This window comes from Sceloporus occidentalis, unplaced genomic scaffold (assembly GCF_023333645.1).
Source record: "Sceloporus occidentalis isolate IW3139 unplaced genomic scaffold, rSceOcc1.0.p SCAF_199, whole genome shotgun sequence".
Classification (NCBI taxonomy): domain Eukaryota; kingdom Metazoa; phylum Chordata; class Lepidosauria; order Squamata; family Phrynosomatidae; genus Sceloporus; species Sceloporus occidentalis.
This window is the reverse complement of record NW_028317179.1, coordinates 400339-426664: the sequence shown is the minus strand read 5'-3', so window position 1 is coordinate 426664 and position 26326 is coordinate 400339. Positions and strand designations below refer to the sequence as shown.

General features: G+C 44.0%; 1 protein-coding gene across 1 annotated transcript; it reads right to left on the bottom strand.

The window, feature by feature from the left end:
* Positions 1-3345: 3345 nt before the first annotated feature.
* LOC149278152 (nuclear valosin-containing protein-like) lies at positions 3346-25917 on the bottom strand. The gene is made up of 23 exons (XM_089502266.1): positions 25858-25917; positions 24516-24589; positions 24069-24121; positions 23593-23680; positions 22663-22726; positions 22152-22427; positions 21613-21739; positions 19230-19306; positions 18905-19039; positions 18315-18416; positions 14791-14908; positions 13660-13804; positions 11453-11711; positions 10623-10841; positions 10386-10490; positions 9831-9893; positions 8927-9046; positions 7856-7955; positions 6645-6751; positions 6231-6307; positions 5589-5677; positions 4004-4074; positions 3346-3390 (listed from the first exon to the last, which is right to left on the bottom strand). Exons 1-23 carry the CDS (start codon positions 25915-25917, stop codon positions 3346-3348), a joined length of 2574 nt encoding a protein of 857 aa, XP_089358392.1.
* Positions 25918-26326: the final 409 nt, after the last annotated feature.

The following is a 26326-nucleotide window of genomic DNA, read 5'->3' as shown; positions in this document are numbered from 1 at the left end:
GTCCCTGCTTGAGAACAGCTGGTAACAGACTTAATAATTGGCATATTGTCCTAGAAAGAGATCACGCAGGGTGCGGCCACCAGACGGATATACGCCCCACGGCGTGTGTATAATAACACGGAGCTGGCACTGACAACGCTTGGTGGCCGCTGGCCATCTGAGCCGCCAATAGCCCGACCCTGATCAATAGCAACGCGTTTCTATTCAATACGACGATCGCCACAGCATTAAAGGGGTTAAATACACGCAAGTTTGTTTCTTGTTTTTTTTTTCATTTTCTTAAAAGATGTTAAATCTCCGTGGCCAACCTGGAGGACCCTCGGAGATCAGCCCGAGGCAAGCGGCCCGCTGGGAAATTAGACGACGAACAGAGACAAAATAGCGTGGGCTTGTATTTTATTTTCTAAGAAGGCCAAAAATAGTGATTTTTTACTTTAAAAAAAAAAACTTTTCCCTTTTGTGAATCTGAAATGAAAATCTAGAAAGGTCACCGAGCCTCTTTATAGAGCGCGAGCGTTTAATATTCACGTGATTCGTCCCGGAAACTCGTCTCGTTCCACCCGCGATTGTTTCGTAAAACCGTTCGATTATATCTCTGCCAAAAGGAAAAGCGATCCTCGGCCGCCGGGGGGGAGCGAGCCGCGCGCTGTGTCATTTAGAAGACATTTAATACGCTTTTACGGTAACTTTCCCACGGAGGAACTGGGGCGGCAGACATGCGATACTTCAATAGTACGCCAATTGTTACTAGCGCTATATTCTACAGAAGTGGATACAACAATAATAATAAAGCTAAAAACAAATAAAGTTAATAATAAATAATAAAATAATTTAAAAAGGGATGTTCATTGATACCCTCTGGAACCGGGCATTAGGACCGTATTACCACACTACATAATTATTAAAATAATAAGAAAACAATAATTAATTAGAACAACTAACAATATTATTATTATTATAGTATTAATATTCACAATAAAAATAATAAAACTATAAATAACTAGCATTATTGTCATTAAAATAAAACAATAGTAAATATACAATATTATTATTATTATAAAATATATTTTTTACGCTCGGGGGGGGGGGGCTGATTTTTTATGGCGGTACAGCCGCACTTTATTTACAATATATAACATTTTAACTTATTTCAGCAGAATACACCATCAGGGCAGGGTTGGCACCGAGCGGGATGCTGGATGTCTGCCACGGTTGTGATTAATAAAGAAGATCATGTAAGTCACGCGACATCTCTCCAACGCGCTGTACAGCCATGAGCACAACGTCAGCACTTCAGTTTTACATATTTTATTTGTAGCAGCAGGAAAGGTCTGATGGAGGCTCGGAGATCATTTTATTAGATTCTGGACACGATCGGCCTGTATACAGTATTCATTCTTCTATCATTTTTATGTCTGTTCCTGGAGGCCGCCATCTGGGAAAGCAGCAATGGCATCCCGACAAACTGCCGCCAGATCGGCCCCATTCGGCCCCCGTCTAGTCTGCCCGTTTCTCCTGCAGTAAAGACTCAGTAAACCTTAATCAGTCGTTGGTCTCGTCTTAGATTCATGCATGTTTAATCCCCTCACTGTATTACCCTCTACCACTTCTGCTGGGACACTGTTCCATTTATCTACCACCCTTTCAGTAAAATGACAACAAGCATAGACATGGAGATAACATAAGCCCTGCCATAAGTGCCTATTACTATTAATGGTTTTATATAGCGCCATCATGGACCAGGACTTCCTGTGAACGGACTATTTAAACCACACAATTATATAATAAAAGGATATTAAATGTTTCTTTATATTGTTTTATGTTCCGCATCTTTTTATAATACTTGTTTACTTTCGTTTTCTAAAACGAGAAAGCTTTTCCTATAAATCTCGGCCGGCGTAGATTAATGTTTTGCGATTGAACGCGGACGGCTGCCTCGGGGTAGAAGAAATCCAGGGAGTCAGCCCAAGAGCCCGCAATAAACAGGTACGTGGCGTCCAAGGTTTAAGTTCCAAGCAGCCGGGCAGTTACTGCGTAATCTCACCTCCTATCACCTCCGACTTGTTCCGCCTGCACAAGCTCAAGGTATGCGGGTTCTTTCATTACCGATGTAGAATCTGGCCATCATAACTGGGCTGCCTGTAAGGGCGTGGATGACACCGCTGAAAGCCCCGAGGCATTCGGTACAAAAATTTACGGCCCAGGACTCTTCCAAGACTGAAGGTGTTAAATATTGTTGTGTTTGGGCCATTACTGTTAATGAATGTTAGACGATGTGATGTATAATTCACTTACTCGGCACGAATGGAGAGGTTTTGGCCCCTGAAGGGTTAAAGTTCACAAAGATTAGGAGTTCGCTAACTTCACGACAGTTATTCCCCTCCGAGATCACGAGCCATATCCCTATCCCAGTCCTTCACTGTATTAGCCTCTACCACTTTTGCTGGGAGGCTGCTCCACTTATCTACCACCCCCTCAGTAAAGTAAAACTGGCCTCTTGTTCCAACTTTTTTCCTCCTTTGAAATAAATGTCCCTCCTGTACGTTGTTAAATGCCTTTTAAATATTTAAATGTTTTTCCGCCCCGCTTGCGGTACCGACAGGTGGTACGAGGGATCTAACAGACTCGTAGATCTGAAACCTGACCCTGTCCCCCCCCCCCAATCGGCACACGCTTGGCTGATAAAATACAATGAAAGCCCGAAGCAGGAGGTAAACCACCCTGCGCGGCTTCACGAGTTAATCACTGCACAGGAACCCCGGTAAAGGCTTAACAATAATCTGACTATCCCCATATCAGTAACATAACACCAAGGAATTCTACGGACAGACCCGGGTCCTCCAAACACCTTCCCCTGACCATACGGGGAGGCGGCGGGGAACGGGGTCCAAACCGGGCACAGCAAAGCCTATTCATTAAAAAAATTATATATATATATATATATATATATATATATGTTAATAAATTCTAGATTCTGGAACAATCTATTCAACCCTTTTAACCCTTAAAGCACTAGAAGATTTTTTTTTGGGCATCACACGAAGGGTGTGAAATCGACATTTATTTGTAGATTTTTTACCGACACCGTCCTCATTTGACGTTTTTTCTCTTTTATTGCAGACAGGAGGCTGGTTAGTTGTACAAATAAACGTATAGATTCTGGGAGGAAATCGATGATCACATTAAAGTCCCTCTGCTTTTCTTGGGGTCCGGTATAATTTTTGATTGGTTAAAAAAAAAAAAAAAAAAACTAAAAACCCAGAATACTCCATTCTGACCCCGACAGGTTAAACGCCGCCACTCACGGAGCAGATAAATACTTGCGATGATGAATATTTAACGTGGTCACCGGCTCAGGGACTGGCGAAGGAGCTCATACATCATCTGATCCTAAACACAGAGAGATAATAAAGCAAGTTATAGACTGGTTACAAATTGCGAAACATAATCACAGCCGAAAACGGAGGATCTCAACCCAAAAAAAAAAACACAGACAGGACGCGGCCGCGTGTTAATTTACATGCAGTTATTCCTCCCCTGTAATCATATTCTATTCCAGCAACTGTTTCTGCTAAGCTGTGCGTCTTGTCACCGATTTAGGTTTTGTAAGATTGACCTGCAAATTTACCAAACGTAGACCAAACGTGATGAATTTCTCTTGGAGAATTCTCAGCAGGAGTAGGAAGCCTCATAAATGTGCTTTACTGCAACCCCCGTTAACCTCAGCTATCCAGGGGGCCGGAGGCAGCTCAATCCGGCAACGTCTCTGAATGAAGAGAGGGGTCCAGCAATATTACAAAGGACAGCCACAATCCCTCTAAGCGTTTTGGAGTGGGGAAGCAGGTCATTCTACAAGGGCTGGCACGTGGCGAGTGATCAGCATCAGCACAGGCGGCACTAATTACACCTCCGAGCTGCCCCCCCCAGCATGGCAGAGCCACATCCGATGTCAACACCATCGACAGAGACATTCATCGCAGGGAACAACGATCCGCTCTCTCACCTTCTTGGAAACGGACGGCTTCACCTTGTTAAACGCCTCCTCAAAGTGTTTCTGGCCGACCTTGATTTCCCCTAAAAGAGAAAAAACCAGGAAGAACATTGAGGAAAAAAAACATTACAGCAGCGGCATGCGACGAGCCGGCGACTCAACCGCCAACAACCAACCCGCTACTAACACCAAAGCAGCAGGATTAATTACGCGTTACTAAAGGCTTTCCTCCCCATGAGCACCAAACACAGGAACAACCCCCCCCAGCGCTGTATACAGTAATATAACCCCCCCAGCGCTGTATACAGTAATATAACCCCCCAGCGCTGTATACAGTAATATAACCCCCCAGCGCTGTATACAGTAATATAACCCCCCAGTGCTGTATACAGTAATATAACCCCCCAGCGCTGTATACAGTAATATAACCCCCGGTGCTGTATACAGTAATATAACCCCCAGCGCTGTATACAGTAATATAACCCCCCAGCGCTGTATACAGTAATATAACCCCAGCGCTGTATACAGTAATATAACCCCCAGCGCTGTATACAGTAATATAACCCCCGGCGCTGTATACAGTAATATAACCCCCCAGCTCTGTATACAGTAACATAACCCCCCAGCGCTGTATACAGTAATATAACCCCAAGCGCTATATACAGTAATATAACCCCCAGCGCTGTATACAGTAATATAACCCCCAGCGCTGTATACAGTAATATAACCCCAGTGCTGTATACAGTAATATAACCCCCAGCGCTGTATACAGTAATATAACCCCCCAGCGCTGTATACAGTAATATAACCCCAGCGCTGTATACAGTAATATAACCCCCAGCGCTGTATACAGTAATATAACCCCCGGCGCTGTATACAGTAATATAACCCCCCAGCTCTGTATACAGTAATATAACCCCCGGCGCTGTATACAGTAATATAACCCCCCAGCTCTGTATACAGTAATATAACCCCCAGCGCTGTATACAGTAATATAACCCCAGCGCTGTATACAGTAATGTCGAGGAAGCATGCGCTGATTGTAACGCCAATACTGATAAGGAAGGGCACCGCGCTCTTCACATATAAATCCCAGATTGCCTTCTAATGATAAAGTACTTAGTCCACGCTGTGATCGTCACCTTCAAGTGTAGATAGCGGACTGAAGCGTCTGTTTACACGGCTTATAACAGCCGACTGGTTATTACCGACTGACAGCAAATGTCAAAGTGTTAAAGAGGCTGCCATGAACCAGCAAGGGACCGGTTAAAAAACGTAACCAGCAAACATTCTGACCTCCTAGAAAATAGGGGGCATCGGGGAGGAAAAGAGGGAAACAGACACATTGTACAGATGATGGGATGTTGTGATTTTCATCACCCCGTAGGATTAATAATATATAATTAAATATCTGGCATGGGATTCAATACATTTTAGGCAATCCACTCGCCACTGATCTGGGACCAGTAGTTTATCTCCATATATTCCGCTTTGATATTTTATGCAATAATCACATTGAAATATACGCTTCAGCCCCCAGACCCCCGTGGTCTCCCCATCTGGTAAAGGCATGTTTTATACGGCACCCTCCGCTCACCTGTCCCGGCGGCCGGACTCTTCTGCAGCATTTCACGTCTCAAGGCGCTAATGGATGCTTCCCGCACCAGCGCAGAGAGGTCGGCACCCCTGCGCGACGGAGAAAGACAGAAATCACACAGAGCTCGGAATCGAGGTCAACGAGGTCGATATTGATTAAAGGTAACACAATAAATGCACTGTGGCAGAGAACAGTATGTTCCCTACTGGAAGGGGTTAAAATGACATCATCCTTAACGGTAACTTCTTAAGAGGTCTGTTAGGAACTGACAACATCAACAAACACGGGGTGGAACGGCCAACAGTCATTTCTCTGGAACACGGAACTTCCTTACTGGAGGTAACGGGGAGAATATGCACTACTTAATATTCTGTAAATGTACGATAGGTGGAAGAATGAAGGGCCTTCCACACATGGGCACGACTCCCAGCAGACGACCCAGCACTGGGGCGGTAAGTACATTTACTAGAACGCATCTTATGCGCGCAAATAGCTGGGGTGGGAAAGGGGCAAATGCGTACGGGAGGACGTTTCAGCTATCCTATCCATTAAAGTGCGTATGAATGAAGACTGTGTGTGCACATGTGCAGTATATAGACAGCACATAAACCGCGTATAAGGAACAAGGAGAGACAAACTCACGTAAAGCAGTCGCAACGCTCATCGGAAGCAATTACTTCGAGGTTGACATCTGAGCTAAGAGGCGGCCGAGTCCCATCCTGTGAGTAAAAGGCGAGGGAATGAAAAATTGGGAGAGAGAATAAAAAAAAAAAGTTGAAACGTGGACATGGATACTCCAACCAGCAGATGACTGGGGGGGGAGGGGGGGCAATATGACACAAAAAAAGTTACACAATAGTGTTATATAACAGGTTTCCAGACACAGACACTAATACCATGTGGTGGAGGAAAATGTACACAATAGAAGTCAGTCCAAGGTTACAGTGATAAAGAAATCAGGAGTAAAGACTGAGCTCCGCTAGGTACTGCAAGCTGAGGTTCAACTTCAAGGTCAGCGTCATTCCTCTTGAATGTACGGCGGAAGCTCTTACTCACCCTGGTAATGGTCTTTAATATGGCAAACCGGTCAGCGGGGGGAGGGAGTCCCACGTACAGGGTCTTGTCCAGTCTTCCCGGCCGAAGAATAGCTGGGTCAATGATATCTGAAAGATTGGGAGAAGCAGTGGAGCGTCAGAGGCCACGGCAAACGTTTCTAAACGCGGCCCCTCGAGGGAAGCTCTTCAGCAAATAGGACAACCGGCTATATCATAGAGCAATACAAACAGGGCTGGCAAAACCGAGATGGGCTGGGGGCCAACATACTACAGCGCTGACCAGAAAAACCCTATCGTTCCGACAGGACACCCACTGATTTAATCCTGGAACCCTGGAGACGAGAGTATAGAACCGCGGAACGCTTTAGACTTCCTTAAAGATGAATCGGGCTGTCTGGAACGTGACATTAGCATTTTCTTTTTTGTGATAGAACATTTAATTCACCTTTTTCCCACCCAAATAATAATAAGAAAAGTTTTATTCCTTCCTTGAGACAGCACTCAAACCTTCCCAGCATGCCTTTGGCAGCACAAGGTATCAGAGTCCAGGTGATGTGAACTCTTACCTTCATTTGTGTGAACAAGGACTAAAAGTTTCATTAAGCAAACAGCACTTACCCAGAGCAAACACGGGGCCGGCTACTGTAACGTGGTCTTATCTAATCGGCACGGCCAAAGTATTCGCCAATTGAAAGTAATTGAGAGATGACTTCAGGAGAATGGAGTTTACTTTAGGACAGAAGCCAAGACCGTGAGGCTGAGCGGACACAAAGGAGGAGAGCACACAGTGCCCGGGGGTATTTATTTAACATGTGTGCGGCTTTCCGTAGGACTCAAGCGGTGGGGACGGAGCAGAAGCGGATAAGAGGGGCAGATTTAACTCATTCAGAATCAAACTTCAAGGCTAAGGCTTTTGAGTATTTTTATAAATGAATGAACGAATGAATAAATGATCGATTGAATGAATGATTGAACGGAGCCTCACTTGATTTATTCTATTCACAGCATATCCGTAACACTACATTAAAGCTCCTCGGGTAAGGAATTCATGGTATTACAAGTAATCTCCAAAGAGAACGTTGTGCTTGAACGTGGAATGTTATACTTGAATGAATGTTCCTAGTATTCCCCCCCCCCCCCATTCTGGATGTGGTTTGTGCTGTTTAGGGGGTCTTATTGTGCGGACCCCCCGTGCGGTGTTAAAGGACTCACCTGGTCGGTTAGTTGCTGCCATGATGAAGACCTGACGCCGGCTTTCCAAGCCGTCCATCTCTGTCAGCAGCTGATTGACAACTCGTACGCCGGCTCCAGACTACGGGGTAGGAGGAGAGATCGTTAAAAAGAAATCACAATTGTTGTTTTTTTTTTTTATTACTAGCATCAGATGCTCAAGAAAGTATTTTTTTTAATAAAAAAATTTAGGTTTTCCTAATGTTTTCAGGCAGCTCTCACTGTTTTCACTCTGTTATCTGTACCCTAATCTACTAATCAAACCCCTCGACTGCGGGAAATAAAAGAATGCCTCAGTCCTAATCACCTAGCCGAACTGACTTCATTAGCGTTGCCATAAAGCATCAGCTCAGTGTGGTGTTTGAGCCAGGAAAGTCGCCCAAAATATCACTGACAGCAACGGCGGCTCCCAGGGTCTGGACCAGAATAACTGGAGCGTTATTTAGGTTTATCTCTCTGTTGAGAAACGCGCCTGGCTGGGAGAGCGCCGGATCAGGTTGCCGCGTGATTGTCACGCTGCCAGACTGTTGGAACACACATGGCATTTATTGACTGCCTGTAAACACACATTCATTATGTTGTTTGCATTTCTCATGTTCCAGCTGTATGTAAATCCTGCGGTACGGGGTGATGAGGACACACTAACGGGAGAGGTGATGTCATAATCATTAAACATGAAGACAGCACCCAGGGTGGCACACAAGCCAAGGAACACGCCGGCTCCTGCCGACGCCTGCCAGCCGGCCACACGGGAAACTGGTAAACACTAACACCCGTTAAACACTAGGGGCAGCAATGCACTCTGTGGCTTTGATAACTACAACTCTCATCATCCTCAGCCAACAGCCCAACCTGCCGCTCTTATCTATAAGTTATTTTGTACTAAGGAGCGCTCAGAGGTACTACATTGCGGATCATCACAGTAACGGGTGCTCTGGGCTATTTGGGGTAATAGTGGATAACACCATTATTCGATAAAGGGAGGGGAGGCAAAGCTCCCTAGATGATACCAATCTAACACCAGTTTACAGATTTAGGGCGTACAGCACTCACCTCATGGCCAGAGCGACGAGGGCACAAAGCATCGATCTCATCAAAGAAGATCACGCAGGGGGAAGAGTTAGCGGCTCTTTGGAAGACCTGCCGGACGGCGCGCTCGCTCTCGCCAACATACTGCCGGAGAAAGAGACACGCGGCAGGAGCGATGGATTAGCGGCAGGCAGAGAGCGAAACCCTCATCTTATTAAATAAAAACCAATGTATGCGTACAAACCTAACAGCGAGAAGCGAACGGAATCTCCAACATACCGTAAGGAACCCAACCGCACGTCGGGTTTGTGTGGTTTAGCCCAAGACTGCCTCAAGTGGATTTTTAAATAATAAAAGGTGTTTTCTGCCATTAACGAAGCTGAATAAAACACGGATCGCTAAAAAACGGACCTGCAAATAGGGCTCCTGGGGCCGGGTTAGCGGTGATCGCTGCGCCGATATCACACCCGCATATAGAAGCGGAAGGGGCGCCGGGGGGGGTGTTTTATCCGCTAAGCAGCTGAAACCCTCCACCAGTGTTTTTAGGTTTAGGGGGCAATTACTTTTTCACAGAACAGTAGAGTAAAACGAGCAATATGTTCATGCTGTAGGAGGCCCGGTTTATGCGTGTTCCAATGGGAGCCGCCATCTTTATTTCCTCTTCTGAGGATCCACATGGTTATTCCTCCTCATTAAGTTGCTGATTGTTTCAGGAAACGTTAGTGTGGATGGGGAGAGAACTTCAGGACGGGAAAATACATAATGCTGGATCTGCCACAAGCTGCCACCAGCCCGAGCTTCCCAGGCAGGCAGGGAGTACGTGACGCCGCGCAGAACATCACATAGCTTATCTCCTCTTATCGCTTCACTAGAAGTTAAATATTAATCGGCGTATCGAGCCATCTATCCTATCTGAATAGAAACCCACCATGTTTAACAGCTCCGGGCCTTTCACGGAGATGAAATTGAGACCGGATTCATTTGCAACGGCCTGAAAGGGGAGGAAAAAAAAAAGAACATTCATCACAGTGGTTGTGTACCTGGTTTAATATCTAAAAACCAAACCATTATATAACAGAACACTTGCTTTTCTATAATTAATCTGCATACACCTACTGTAGCTGAAGAAAACTGCCCTTATTGTACATTTACCCCACTAATCGAAACCTCCCAAAGTGCCCCAAAAAAACACAAATCATATTGATGACAGTGATATATGCTAAATATAATGAACGGGCTGGGGTATTCGTTTCTTCTATCTAAATAGAACCCCCTGAAATTGCTTCCCTGTTTCATAATCAGAGTAGAGGCATTATTAGATTGTGAGCTCACAAGGGCAGAGCTGCACCAGTCTGCTTTAACACGTATTATTGTTACGTATATTTTGCCAATTTTAACCCCAATTAATGATATACTTCATGTGACCCGAAACTGCTGTCGACTTTAAACGGGGACGGGTTTAAAGACCAAAGACCTTTCTTACTTTTGCAAGCAGTGTCTTGCCGCAGCCGGGAGGTCCTGCCAGTAAAACACCCGCGGGTGCCATCAAGCCGAGAGCTTTAAACTGCTCCGGGTTCCGCACGGGCGCCTTAAAGAAAAATAAATCGGACACATGTGATAAGAACTTTTTTGTGGATCCATATGGCGCAGACTGTATCTTTACCGGAGGAAGCTACGGCTAATAACACGCGGCTTCGCCTATGCATTGTGCGGCTCTTACCAATATGGCCATCGTTAGCTCTTCCCGGATTTCCTCCAGGGCTCCTATGTCAGCCCAGGTCACGTCGGGGACGGTGGCAAAGCCCTCACGCTTGGCAGACGGCTGGACGGAGGGCAGAGCGTCCAGAAAGTCATCCATTTCGATGCAGAGGCTCTGCAGCAGCTCCTCGGGTATCGGGTCCTGGTTCTTCAAGAGCTCCAGCAGCCTGCGAAGTTCATCCTGAAGAACAAAAATAAATGCCTTCATGAAAGCTGCGCTGCCATCTCATCCTGAGGTGTCTAGTTTTCAAAACTACATGGTTTGATGGGGTAAATTGCATTGGCCGGCTTCAAAGATACCCGAAATAGCACATGGGGGCCGAATGACCAGCTTTGGGGAAAAAAATGGTTTTAAAATAGCAAAACGCTACTGGTACTTATTGCCCAATAACTTGCAGGAAAAAAAGCAAAAAAAACATAAAAACATTGGGTATTTCTAAACTCAGGAAGAATAGTAGACTCTATTTAGCAGGTTTATTCATTAGCTTTTTTGGATGAGTAAAAGATTTTTTGTGTAAAAGTCAGCAAATGTGTTTTTTGTTTTTTTTTCTTCTTCCCTTTTTCATCGTATTTTTTTATGGGAAATGACATAATATGATAAAAAATGGTATCTGAAGAAAGCCCTTCTTGTCTTGAACATAACAACATATAACTTGTGTGGGTTCACTAAATGAGTCCCAAAGGTGAAACACAGCCTGGTCCTTAAGGGGTTAAGGAATGGAGCAAGTGAGTTACCTGTACTATTTCCAATGCGTGGACCTGGGACGCGGGGCATTCGGAGGGAAGTTCTGCCGCGGAGGGAAGTTCTGCCGCGGAGGGAAGTTCTGCCGCGGAGGGAAGTTCTGCCGCGGAGGGAAGTTCTGCCGCGGAGGGATCCGGCAGCGGCGGCTGCTGCTGAAGCCGGATCAGGACTCTGTTTACGGCACACATTGCCGCCTCCCGGCACAGCGCCATCAAATCGGCCCCCACGTAGCCCGGCGTCAGGTGAGCCAAGCGCTTGAACTCAAAGGATTCTGGGAGTCTCAGCTTCCGGCACAGAGTCTGCAGAATCCTGAAAGCGGAAGAATGAACGTTGTCAGCTCGATACCGAGAAGCTAAAATGCCGCTAAAATAAAACTCGCGGGTAAGGAAGAGCACACTCCAACAAGCAGGACCACTCCAGGAACACTCCCAGCCCTGTCTTCACGTAACATACAAAAGGGACCCTACTTTCCATGGACTCCACTTTATATCACTGCGTGTACTCGATGCATGAACCTTTAGGATATTGGAGTCGTTTAATATTTACGGCAGCAGACACGTGCACGGATACTAGCGGAAACACTTCTATTGACTTCAACAGGAGTGCTCCTGAAAACGCACAGGAAGTGTACTTAAGTACGCTTCCTGTTTGCAGCGGAAGCAGCCAGGGGGAGGAGTATAATGAGACAGATGCTCACTCACTTTTACTGAGAGGTGCACAATTTGAATCACTTTATCGTATTGAGAGGTGCAAATAAGTTATTTTTTTTTTTTTTTTACAACCAACCAGCTTTGTGCAAAAACCAGAAAAATATCATGAATAATATAACTGACTAATTTCCTCATCATTAAAATTGTACAGCGCTACGGAATTTGATGGCGCTATATAAAACAATAAATAATAATAATAATAAGATGGAGTAAAAAATATAAAAAAAGGGATCCTATCATAATTTAATTAATCCTTAAATACCGTATTGGCTCGGATATAGGCCGCCCCCGTATATAGGCCGCACCCTAAAAGTTTGGTGCTTTTTTAAAGAAAAGTTTTTTTTCTTTAAAAAAGCACCAAAAAAACATGCTGCCACTCTGTCTCCCCCCCCGCCCCGAGATATGCTACCACTGTCCCCCCCCCGAGATATGCTGCCACTGTCTTTCCCCCCCCGAGATATGCTGCCACTGTCCTTCCCCCCCCGAGATATGCTGCCACTGTCCTCCCCCCCCCCGAGATATGCTGCCACTGTCCTTCCCCCCCCGAGATATGCTGCCACTGTCCTTCCCCCCCCGAGATATGCTGCCACTGTCCTCCCCCCCCCGAGATATGCTGCCACTGTCCTTCCCCCCCCGAGATATGCTGCCACTGTCCTTCCCCCCCCCCGAGATATGCTGCCACTGTCCTTCTCCCCCCCGAGATATGCTGCCACTCTGCCCCCCCCCCCCCCCCGACTTACCAGAGGAGACTCCCGGGTTTCTTGCGGGGCCGGCAGGGGACATCTACGCAATACGCGTACACAACTTCCGGTGCCGGCTCTCAGCTGATGTGCTGGCACCGGAAGTTGTATACGCGTATTGCGTAGATGTCCCCCGCCGGCCCCGCAAGACACCCGGGAGTCTCCTCTGGTAAGTCTTGGGGGCAGAGGTAAAACGCATCGTGCGGACGGTCACTGGCTGCGGCGATGCGGGTAAACAACCTCCGCAGCCGGTGACCATCCGCACGATGCGCTTAGACAACCTCCCGTGCCGGCACCCCCCCCGTGGAAAGTGCTGGCAGGGGAGGCTGTCTGAGCGTATCGGGGAGTAGGATGCAGGTCCCCTGCACCGCTGCGGGGGATCGGTATCCTAACCCTGCCCGGCGCCCGACCCCGAATATAGGCCGCACCCCCACTTTAAAGACTTAAAGTGGGGGAAAAAGTGCGGCCTATATTCGAGCCAATACGGTACATTAAACACTGTGTTCGTGTAGTTAAAGCACATTACTGGGCAAAGTGTGCACCGGTGAGATTGCAAACGTATTTAGAACACTAAGAATATTTGATATCTGAAAACTTTGATTTTTCCATCTGTAACCTTAAAAAGCACCCTATATGTTTCGCAATGACTCCAGTGTGTGCTTATAAGTAAGGGTACTTAAAGATTATAGGTACCTACCCAGCGATAAAGATGGGCTGACCTGCTGTCAGGATTACAAGATTGGTGAAAAATTGTGTTTTTTTTGCTGTTCTTTAAAGACTTTTTTTATTATCCCAGGGCTGACTTACCTCTCCCTTGCCCCTTCGTCGGGTATACCCAGGCAGATCTCTCGGTCAAACCTGCCGGCGCGCCTCAGAGCCGGATCTAAGGAATCCGGTCTGTTTGTGGCTCCGATCACGAGGACTTGCGCGGTGATAGCCAGATTGTTCAAATCTATGAAGGGGAACAAAAGCATTAGAAGAGCCAAATCACACAAAACAGCACAGAGAGGGTAATTGGCAGGGGAGCTAAACGCCAACCATCAAAAGATTCCACGAATAGAGGGGGCAAAAAAATGGGAACCATTCAGCGTAACTAAATTCACTTAACTATGCAGTTTTTTTTCCCAGCCTTAAAAAGCTAGGGGGGCTGATTTACTTTTTACAGGAAACTAAGATTTTTTTATTTTTACCAAAAACTGCACAACAAAGAGCTGCAGAATGAGACCACACTACATAAATCACAAAAATTAATAATAATGATTGGGTAAAAGTGACACTTCGGTTTTAAGCTTCAAAAAGCATCCATCTGTCTGGAAAAGGATATTCTTTGGGCTGGAAGAGACCTCATTGGAGCACAGGAGTGATGGGAGTGATAAAGGGCTGTTGGAACACAGGAGTGATGGGAGTGATAAAGGGCCGTTGGAACACAGGAGTGATGGGAGTGATAAAGGGCCATTGGAACACAGGAGTGATGGGAGTGATAAAGGGCTACTGGAACACAGGAGTGATGGGAGTGATAAAGGGCCACTGGAACACAGGAGTGATGGGAGTGATAAAGGGCCACTGGAACACAGGAGTGATGGGAGTGATAAAGGGCCATTGGAACACAGGAGTGATGGGAGTGATAAAGAGCCACTGGAACACAGGAGTGATGGGAGTGATAAAGGGCCACTGGAACACAGGAGCGATGGGAGTGATAAAGAGCCACTGGAACACAGGAGTGATGGGAGTGATAAAGGGCCTCTGTACACCTAGGAAAAGATTCCATTGAAAATCAACCTTTCCAGATACAGCTCTGGATTTCTGATCCATTTCATGTTATTTAATGGACAAAATTCACATTTCTAACGTTGTACGGTAGTGTACATCAGATCGCATGCATTCAGAACAGAAAGTGATGCTGCCCAGGGGTAAGGATCACGACGACGCGTTACCGACCGTCCATGCAGGTTAGCAGCTGGGCCACGATCCGTCGCTCCATGTCCTTGGAAGCCACTTCTCTCTTGGGAGTGATGGCATCGATCTCATCAATGAAGAGGATGCAAGGAGCGCTGGACTGGAGAAACAACAGACATATCAGTAAATATCTGTGGGGTATGAAGGGCCGACCCTGCGGAGCTTCTCAGGCAGGAAGGGTTGAGCTGCCACCGAATCATACGACATCTCGCCGGTTTAACCAAATGGCCTAGGGGACCCATGAGTCAAAGCCCATATCCCATTCGTGGTGCCGCTAATCTCCGTTTCCCTTGTGATCGACCAAAGCTTTGCCAAATCACATTAAAAAGAAAATAATAATATAAAAAAATAAATTATACAAGACTTAAAATAAAAAATCCAAGACATCTAGAAGAAACCTACTGTATATTATATATATATATAAAATTATATTTATACAAAATATTATTTTATATAAAATCTGAAACCATTTCCATTTTTAAAAGCAACTGAAATCTATACAGATAGTTTATGCTGCACGCAGAACGCACGGAATGTCACGTGTTGCCGGAATAAAACACGGCTGTCTCAGCAAAAAACACGGCAGGCCACGGAAGGCACGCGGTATGCATATCTAGGGTGCCCTATATAGCATTTATTTCTATACAGCTATATATCCCAAAACCCAGAATAGGGGAATCAGACCAGGTCAGCGAGTATCTGGCTGCAGAGACAGATCGTATCACAGTCCCTATGCAAACGGGACGGAATTCTTCCATTTATCCATTAACTCTTTCCATGCTTAGTTTTTTAATGTAATTCTGCTTAGAATTTCTTCTACACTTTAGGTGCCCCTGATCAACAATGACCCAATTTATATTCGTGAACATTCCCCGATTGCCGGGGGGCCACATCCCTTACAGAGTACCCTATAGGGTAGAATTTTCAGTACTTCTGGTTTTGTGGACATAGCTGTACGTCTATAGGGTAGCAAAGGGGTTAATGTGTGGTCTGCACTGCGCCACTACAACCGAGACATGCATGGGATAGACATACGGCTCCTGAATCGAAGACGAGACCAACGACTGAATAAGGTTTGAGTCTTTACAGCAGGAGAAACTAGATGGGGGCCGAACGGGGCTGATCTGCCTGCAAATTATATGTTTCTATGTTTTCGCTGTTTAATGGAAAACATTTACTTTTAATTTAGGATATACATGGCTGATTCATTCGGTATTTACTATAATAGAAACCATAATAAACATACTGAGTAAAATATGTAAAAATATGCAAAATAATATAAAAGGTGCCCAACGTGGTCCTATCTGGGATCATGGGATTTGAAGAATAGCGACACCTGCTGGTGATTAGTGGTTCAGCAGGTTAGTTTTCAGAGAACCGTCACAGATACAATTACTTCAAGACCCTTACAGACTGGGGGATTGCAATATATATATATACACACACACATATATATATATATATATATATATATACACACACACACACACACATATATATATATATATATATATATATTACACACACACATTATATATATATATATATATATATACACACACACATATATATATATATATATATATATATATATATTACACACACACATTATATATATACACACACACACACACACACACACACACACACACATATATTCCACATACATAAACGCACACATTATAGAACTATTTTAACACCGATTAAGATCATAAATCTCCCCCAAGGCTTAATTGCACAACAGATTAATCTTATAATAGCCAATCAGTAACCTTTACCGTACCCTTCATTTATAGAAAAATAGAACCTGTCGGCAGATCGGCCCCATTCGGCCCCATCTAGTTGCCCGTTTCTCCTGCTGTAAAGACCTTAACTCGGTCGTTGGTCTCGTGTTAGATTCAGGAGCCGTATGTCCATCCCACGGATGTTTAAATTCCATCGCTGTATTAGCCTCTAACACTTCTGCTGGGAGGCTGCTCCACTTATCTACCATAAATAAAACTTCCTTACAGTTAAAACTGCCTTCCTTAAGGCATATTTAACCATTAAAGTCTCTTCTAGATCGTAAACTCTTTGAGCAGGGTTTTAGATTATGGTCTCTTGTTGTAACATTTCTCCTCCTTTGAAATAAACTTCTCTGCTGCATTTTTATCCTGCAAACCATTCACTCTCAGCCGATTACACGGCTCCATTACACAGCAGCATTAAAAGAAGACAATATACAAAACAAAAGAAAAAAGACATATTGGAACTGAAAGAGGAGACGATTCTGAGCTTATGAGCTTACACTCCATTACACGCTATAGGTAAGTGGAGTTAGGAATGAAGTGCCCTCCAGCAACGTCTAATAAACATAAAACAATTGTCGCAGAGGGACGATATTCCATCCGGTAAAACATAAAAACTATAACAACATCATGAGAGGTCCGCACCGGCCCCGACTTCATGTAAAGTACATACTGCAGACTATTTTGCATGGACGTCAGCGTATTTTACTGCTTGCAAATTGGTTCTAGGAGTTAAACGAGACGCTCGTCACCTTCTCCAGCTGCCTCTGCCCAAAGCAAACAAGTGGACCTAAAGGGACAGCCGTCATATGCACGTTACGCGTGCCCCCTCGTGATGCACTCACCACCAGTCAGACCCGCACACTCACCACCAGTCAGACCCGCACACTCACCACCAGTCAGACCCGCACACTCACCCCCAAGTCAGACCCGCACACTCACCCCCAAGTCAGACCCGCACACTCACCCCCAAGTCAGACCCGCACACTCACCCCCAGTCAGACCCGCACACTCACCCCCAGTCAGACCCGCACACTCACCCCCAGTCAGACCCGCACACTCACCCCCAAGTCAGACCCGCACACTCACCCCCAGTCAGACCCGCACACTCACCCCCAGTCAGACCCGCACACTCACCCCCAGTCAGACCCGTTCACTCACCACCAGTCAGACCCGCACACTCACCCCCAAGTCAGACCCGCACACTCACCCCCAAGTCAGACCCGCACACTCACCCCCAGTCAGACCCGCACACTCACCACCAGTTAGACCCGCACACTCACACCAGTCAGACCCGCAGACTCACCCCCAGTCAGAGCCAGTGCTGGCTCGGCAAGGGTTCCCACTCATTTTAGAACATTTTTCAGGAGACTCCCAACTCAATTTAAACCGAGATACCAGACTACGTGGGAACGCTATACGTAACCCGGGAAGAAAAGGCTTCAGTCTCCAGAATGACATAAATTAACCTAAATAATCCAGAAGATTCTAAGCAATAAAATCTAAAGCAACAGCAGTAAGTTCTTCAGACCTCCCTATCTGTGTATAATGTATAAAAATATACATTGGATCCGTCCCTCGGCTGTGACATCACCGCATGGCACCATATACAAATAAAATGACATCACATTACAAAAACCCAATCTAGACATTTTCATGGAAATCCTGCCCCCGAGAGGAACGCGCAGGTATTACACGACGCAGAAACACGAGGCTCACCACGGCTTGGTCAAAGAGCTCCCGGAGTTTCTGTTCCGACTCCCCCGACACGCCGGACACCATTTCCGTGGCTGCCACCTTAATCATCGGCAGATTAAGTTCCTAAAAAAAAATTAGAACAGAGAATCAATGAAGTTCCTAATTCTGGGTTTTCAGGAAGCACAACAGTCTCTTTTTATGGATATTGTTTCCAGAAAGCGGATTGGGTGAATTTGAGATACAACATGCATTGGTAAAGAGGGAGCTGGCAGGAGAGCCACTGACAGTTTCCAACCCCAGTGAGCTTCTGCTGCAGGCCTAGAGCTTGGCTAGCCCTGTATAATGTATAATTAACTTGCTCGAATGTGACCTCACTGATTGAACTATACATTATGCAGAAATAGATTTGCTCTTCTTCCAGACAAACTTACCAGGGATGGCCCTTCGGGGAGGGGGGCAGTTGGGGTATGAAACCACAACTGTCCTGCCAACTCCTAGTTTAGTGAATAAGCCCTGCTTTAATATTTCAATGTAGACTCAATAATAACCCTATGGGGGGGGGGGGTGTCATGGCTGGTATATTTAGACGGGTGTTGATGATGCAGACTCACCCCAGCAATCGCCTGAGCCAGTAAGGTCTTGCCACACCCCGGGGGTCCGTGGAGCAGAAAGCCCCGCGGCGGCACCACTCCCAGATGCTGGTAAACCTCAGGGTGCCGCATGTGAATCAGCATCTTGCAGACCTCCTGTAAAGACATTGTATGATCAGCCACACGCATGATCAATGAATGACATCATACCAGGAGACCGACTGGAAAGCCTCACGTTAAAAAAAACGTAACAATGGTTTCCCTGTACAGTCCGGCAATCTGAAAAGAGGGTACGTCAAATAAAAATTGGGGGGAAAAAAAGGATTTCCGTAAACCAAAAATGTACCTTTAGAGTGTTATCGTTGCCCCCCACGTCCTGGAAGCTCACGTTTGAACGCTGCATCTCATAAACTTTTCTTGTGCCTGGAAATCAGATACAGGGATTAGAAAGAGAGCGCGAGCTGTAGGGACGAGACGATCCTATATAAAAACATAGACTCCGGCTATAAGAAAATTTCGTAAGGGTGACTTAATTGTATTAGATTGCAAGCTTTCAGGACTACTCAGATCTCTGCTTCTAGCTCATTATATAGTTGGGAATGCTCATACACCGCTGTACCTTCCTATGACCGTCTGCATGTAAACGTAGAGATGGTGACGGTTTACGCAGCAACCGAAAAACATTCCATATAAAGATAGAATTACTTGTTATCCCGACCAATCTGCTTTGTTTTGTCTCTTGTGAGTTTAAATGGAACTGCCCTGTTTTTAGAGCAGACGTTTTGTTACCAGGCTGTTTGACTTTTCTGGGATAATTTTTATGTCTGTCTTGAGCATACATGCTACCGTCCAAAGGTTTGGGGTCGCTAACATGACCTAATACAGGTCTCTGTAAACCCCCCTTATTTATTAAAATCCATAGAAATAGCAGCAACCAATTACATGTACCAATCACACTGATGTTTTCTTATCATACATGCAATTAGCTGCTGCTTAAATTACAGAATTCTAATTTTCTTACTGCAAAATAAATAAATGAAAAATGGATTAAAAAATAAAAAAAAAATTTGGGGGACTAGACTGTTCCTTAAAGTGAAGCATTTAACAATATATTAATAATAATAATTATTATTATTATAAATATATATTATTATTAGTATTATAATATACACATATTATAATACTAATAATAATATATATATAATATTATTAGTATTATAATATATACCGTATTTGCTCGATTATAAGACGACCCTGATTATAAGACGACCCCCCAAAATCTGAATATTAACTTAGGAAAAAAAGAAAAAGCCTGAATATAAGACGACCCTAAAGGAAAAAAGTTTTACCAGTAAATGTTAATTCATGTAAACTATTTTTTTAAATAAAAGCTATGATTGAGAAAAATATTTTTTTTGTTTTTATTTCCTTGTATTTTCCAACCTGTCCCCCAGTTACGCACATCTGCCCCCAGGCTTGCCACACCAATATGGCACTGTGGCCCATGATATGCCTTTTAACCCTCTATATGCCACTGTGCCCCATGGTATGCCTTTTGACCCCCTATGTGCCACTCTGCCTCCAGAAATGCCTTATACCCCTATATCCCATTCTGGCATTTAGGGGGTTAAAATGCATATTATGGGGCAGAGTGGCATATAGGGAGGTATAAGGCATTCCAGGAGGCAGTGGCATTAAGGGAGTTAAAAGGCATTGTATAGAGCACTCTATAAGGCATTTCAGGAGGCAGAGTGCTCTATTAAATGCCCCCTTAACGCCACTCTGCCTCCTGAAATGCCTTATAACTCCCTATATGCCACTCTGCCCCATAATATGCCTTTTAACCCCCTAAGTGCCAGAGTGGCATATAGGGGTATAAGGCATTCCAGAAATGCCCTATGTCCCCCATTTAACACACACACGCACACACACTTACCGGTGCTTCCAAATTCCTGCTGTATTGCCGGGGCAGCGGGTTGACGTCTCCTTCCGCTGCAGCCGGAAGGAGGTGGAGTTGGCAGCGGGGGGTTGTCTGCGTCCGTCGCGGATACCTTTCCCGGCTGTCAGAGATCAGAGTTCCGGCACCTGTGCGGGGAACTCTGATTTCTGACAGTCGGGGAAGGTATCCGCGACGGACGCAGACAACCCCCGCTGCTAGCCACACCTCCTTCCGGCTGCAGCGGACGTTGTCTACGCGGATCGCGTAGACGTCAACCCGCTGCCCCGGCAATACAGCAGGAAGCACCGGTAAGTAAGTGTGGGGGGGGGAGACAGGAGGATCCAGGTCCCCTGCAGCGGTGCGGGGGATCTGGATCTTAGTCTCATAATCAGACCTCTATTTGAGGTCTGATTAGAAGACGACCCCGATTAGAAGACGAGGGGTATTTTTCAGAGCATTTGCTCTGAAAAAAACCTCGTCTTATAATCGAGCAAATACGGTATATATATATTATTATTAGTATTATATATATACACACACATTATAATACTAATAATATATATACATTATTATAATACTAATAATATATATATATATATTAGTATTATAATATGTATATATATATATAATACTACTAATAATATATATTTATAATAATAATAATAATATATATTATATATATACACACACATATTATATAATACTAATAATATATATATATATATATATATACACACACACATACATATATATATATAGTTAGTAGTTCAGTGTATGTGTAACACAGTACCTTTGCCGTTAAGCAGAGCGGATTCTATCTCCTTGTCGGGGTCCTGGGACACGGTCTTCACCTTTCGGCTTTTCTTGAACTTAGGTTTCTTCTTTTCGCTTTCCAAAAGAGAAACATCCGTAGGATTCTGTGTCTAACAAAGAGGAGGTTTCAGCATATCACAGCGGGAAACCTACTAACATTTTATGGAAATATATAGTATCTATCGGTAAGCACTTAAAGAGGGGGGTGCATTTATTTTATCTGTATCCGTGTTATGCTCCGTTAACAACCTCCATGAACATGCAATGCAAACATGCCATATATTTTATCGTGAGCCAGGACCAAGGTAGGACTATGAACCGGACTTTAAACACACAGTAGTAGTAGAACTTTAGCATGTAGCCTTGCATGCTAAATGGAGAAACCCTAATCCGCATTTGGGGGCCACACGCTGATGATGGTGGAGCAAAGCGATTCTTAATTTACACAATGCATAATACACCAGTCCCTACGCTATTCCCAAAACCCATATCCAATATTTCATGAGAATTGAGCACCTCTCTCCATTTGGCTGCTGCTTCTTCTTCTACATCTTCACTCAGGTCTATCAGGATGCTTTGCCCGATCGCCCTGCTTGGGGTTTTATCAATGAACCAGCCGGCTGCCGGGGTCTTGGCATCCCGTGGCGTCTCGTCCGTCTCTCTCCGAGTAGTTCTGGCAGGGGCTGGAGTACTGGTGTCCGGGTTTTCATTTTTGGAAGGGGTTTCCAAAAGGGAGTCTGGATTTCCTTTGCGGTACAGGGACAGCAGGGAGTTATTCAGGTGATTAGAGGACTAGAAGGACAAAACAGAGAGAAACAAAAAGGTTTTTTTGGGAAAAAAATCATAAGTAGGAGTAAAACAGCAAATTGGAAGCCTGCAACCCTTGTTATTAACTGTTTTCTCTGGAAAATAAAGTGTAGTTTTACTATAATATGATATTACATGGTGTAAGAAATGAAGGGTGCCTTTAAAATCTGATATTACATTTAATATGATGTCAGCCCCCTCTTAAATTCTCACAACTTACAGGCTGATCGGCGTAATCGATGTCATCGCTGTCTGTGGAGTCCCCCGAAAAACTTTCTAAATCCCTGTAAGCAAAAGTGAACAAATAAATGAATACATATCCGGTATTTAAAATACCAATACTCGTCCAAGCCTTGCTTTCTAAAAATACTAAAGTACGGCGTGAATCCTTGGAGTTCGGAGGAATTTTTAGTTTAATCCGGATGAGGCACGGTTCGCACATTTCATGCCGTGCGCCCCCTCGTCAAATACCGAAGGGAGACTTTGTATATGAACACAAAGTTAAGGGGTCGACATACAAAGAGTGGCAAAAGCATACCAGATTAAAGGGGAAATGATGTCACCGCTTGGCAAGCAGACCAAGACTGAGCCATGCCAGCGCGAATGGCACTCTAGCCTTAATGTGCCGTAAAGCTGGACTTGGAGGAGCTATACTATTCACTGAGTAAGAGAGATAAAAGTGCAACTCTCCAGCCATCTCCCTCTTTAGTCAATAAACCTCTTTTTTTCTTTACTGAGACAGTAATAGATAAACTGAACAGCCTCCCATCAGAAGTGGTAGAGGCTAATACAGCAAGGGAATTCAAACAGGCTAAGACAACATCTTGGACCGATCTTGGGTCAAATAGCTTGTATCTGCCGTCAAAGTCTATATTTCTATACTGGTTTTTTTGACACTCTTCCTCTTGCTCAGAACATATTTTGAATAATTTCCCATTATCATTTGCTAACACTCGGCTGCATCCAGGTTGAGGACTGCGGGAACGTATTTCCCAGTAAAAAGAAAGAAATAAAAAAACTACTGGAAAGAATGTTGCAAAGTACTTCTTATGCAGAGGCGACATATAGTTCCAAATTAATTACATTCTGAGGAATAGACCCCTTTACACGAGTATTTATTTATTTTTTAAGCCGCAGAATGCCCCCTCACCCTCCATCTCCTCTTCTTGCTCTCTTTGCCACGTGCGCTTCTTCTAGATTCCCAAACTGCTCGTTCTCGCTGCAGATAACCTTAAACACTGCAAAGAGAAAACAGGGGGACAGTCTCAGGCTTACAGTAACGATCGGAACTTCATTTATAAAAGTGGCCATAAACCAGAAGGAAAAGGCTCTGTGTGTTTATTTAGAGAATCCAAAATGATATATTTAAGGGAAACTGATGTGATTTTGGAAATTAAAAATATACGACAGGCTATAAGGTGAATAAGGAAAAAAATAAATTGTGTTTCATCATAAAATTATTCTGGCTCAATAGTACCTAGGATACAGCATCTTCTAAAAACACTTAGCAGACGCTATAGATTATTATATATATTGATGGAATAATAATAATAATAACAACAACAACATACTCGGCAAGGCACAGATTTTATATAGAATATTTAATTAGCCATTTAACGTTCTTACCTTTTTCTACCTGTAATCTGAAGGCATTTTGTTTTCTTCTCCCATACTCCGCTCTAAACAAATAAGATATTTGTAAATTATAAAACATATTATATTATATTATATATATGATATATACAATTTTAGAAGTCACCAATCTCATCACTAATAATATATACGGGTTCGCTATAAACCCAAGCAGCCGTCAGCAAAAGGAAAGGAGTAGCAAATAATTAATTTGACCTTTATTAACATTTATAAAGGAAAATAACCCAAATTATAAAAAAAAAATATCACTTCTTCCTACTTAACCCCTTATTGGCCAGAATTGTAAATTGTCACCCAATTGCAGTCAGTCTTTATACATTACCTGTACATTCGTCGTAAGACATGCTAACAGCTTCTTATTTGCAGACGAGACAAAGTCACACAATTAGCTGCATTTATTTGCACAATTATGTGTGTTACCTGTATGCTTTCTGAAGATCAGCAGCGACAACCGCGATATCCACAAAACTGCCACATCTGTTACTGCTGAGGTACTGAAAAAACAAAACACAATTATTGTGACAAAAAATAACACAAACCATAAGCAGGTTTTTTTAAATAAAATATTTTAATTCTACTAAAGCCCTGGTGGTGATACTTCTCTTTAAAGGCTCTCACATATAGGGTATGGAGTATTGCTGTTCCTGCATATTTGTTTTCTATTTATTTAAGGGTTCAAAAATTATATTTTGACCAACATACACGTAGAATGCATCATCCTCTGCAGGACCTGAAGTGAGATTAAAGGGACACTCCAGCCATCACATGGACTATAATGCACATTCCCTTTGCGGAAGCGCCTGGATAACGGAGCTGATGCTGGGACAAGTGAACAAAGAAAAAGACAGAGAAACAAGAGAAAAAGGAGACAGGGAAACAGAAGCGTCTGCAGAGAAGGTAGGGAGACATTGCGGAGAGAGAGCTTGAGAGAGAGTGAGGGAATGAGAGAGAGAGTGAGGGTAAGTGACAGAGAAGAGTTTTTAGAGAACGTATATTAAAATACTCAGGGTACAGAGGATTAAGGCTGCCAGGGACATTTAACATCTCCTTTAATGTGAACCCCACTACAAGCTACAGGGACAGGGAGGTTCCAATCCAGTACAATATGACTACACGCTGCGGAATCTGCCGGCGTTTTATAAATAAATAATGTATTTTCTACGAATGTCAGAAATGTATGCAAGACCGCTTAAAAGCGTAAGAAATAAAGTGAAATAAAGTAAGACAGTCCAACTCCACTCCATAATAGCCAGAAGCCAACATTTTCAGGAGCGATCCTGTTTAATTGAGTTACTTAACTTGATAATGAGCTTATTTAAGGCAGTTACTAGGGCAAGGTTTCTAAAAAGCTATTTTAGGGAGGAGAACGGATGTAAACATTTTAGATGGGGAACATTCCAGCAGCTATAATGGGTTAAGAAACAACAAAAATGACATCTTATATTGTAGCTCTAAGGGACAGGGACCGCCTTTCCTAATGTATTCATACATATTGTGTGCTGATCTAAATGACTGTAGACCACTGTAATGATTATATGACTGCTGTCATTGTACACATATATATATATATATTACACATATACACAGTTAAATGCCATTGTATCTCCACTCTAACAGGTCCTGTCAGCATGTACCTAAATACTCAGACTGTATCACTTATCATGCGAAGCCCCATTCTCACCCATAAAACCATTATAAGTTCATATACATTGAGGTGACATTATATAAACGGCCTGTGCCGCTGTCCCGTACTAGCTTGTACCTGTTCCAATCTATATTTCAATCTCCCGTCAATCCCCGGGGATGACAGCCGGTTTTTCATGCTGAACCCCAATCACATGTATCAATCCGGATGTTCCAGGGCATTCAGCACCATGTGTGAGCAAAAGACCCCAGGGAGGGCTGCCCTATTCGCTGCCTGATCTCGTTAATTTACACAGATAAACCCGTTCGCGGTGCTTTTATAATTACTATTATTGGGTTACTATTCTGATTCAGTAGCGAAGTAACACTACTGCATGCTTTAAATGCTGTTTGTTGTTACGTGTTTTTTTACAGGCAGTAATTTGGGCAGCTAAGATTGAATTTTTAAACTTTATTAGAATCAGATGACAGCATGCACATGTTAACGAGTCTTGTGTGGTGATTAATATACATGAATTCTGAAATATGGGGGAACAGTCTAACGAGACTGCTGTTGATATGAAATTACCGTGTGAATATTGCCCCAT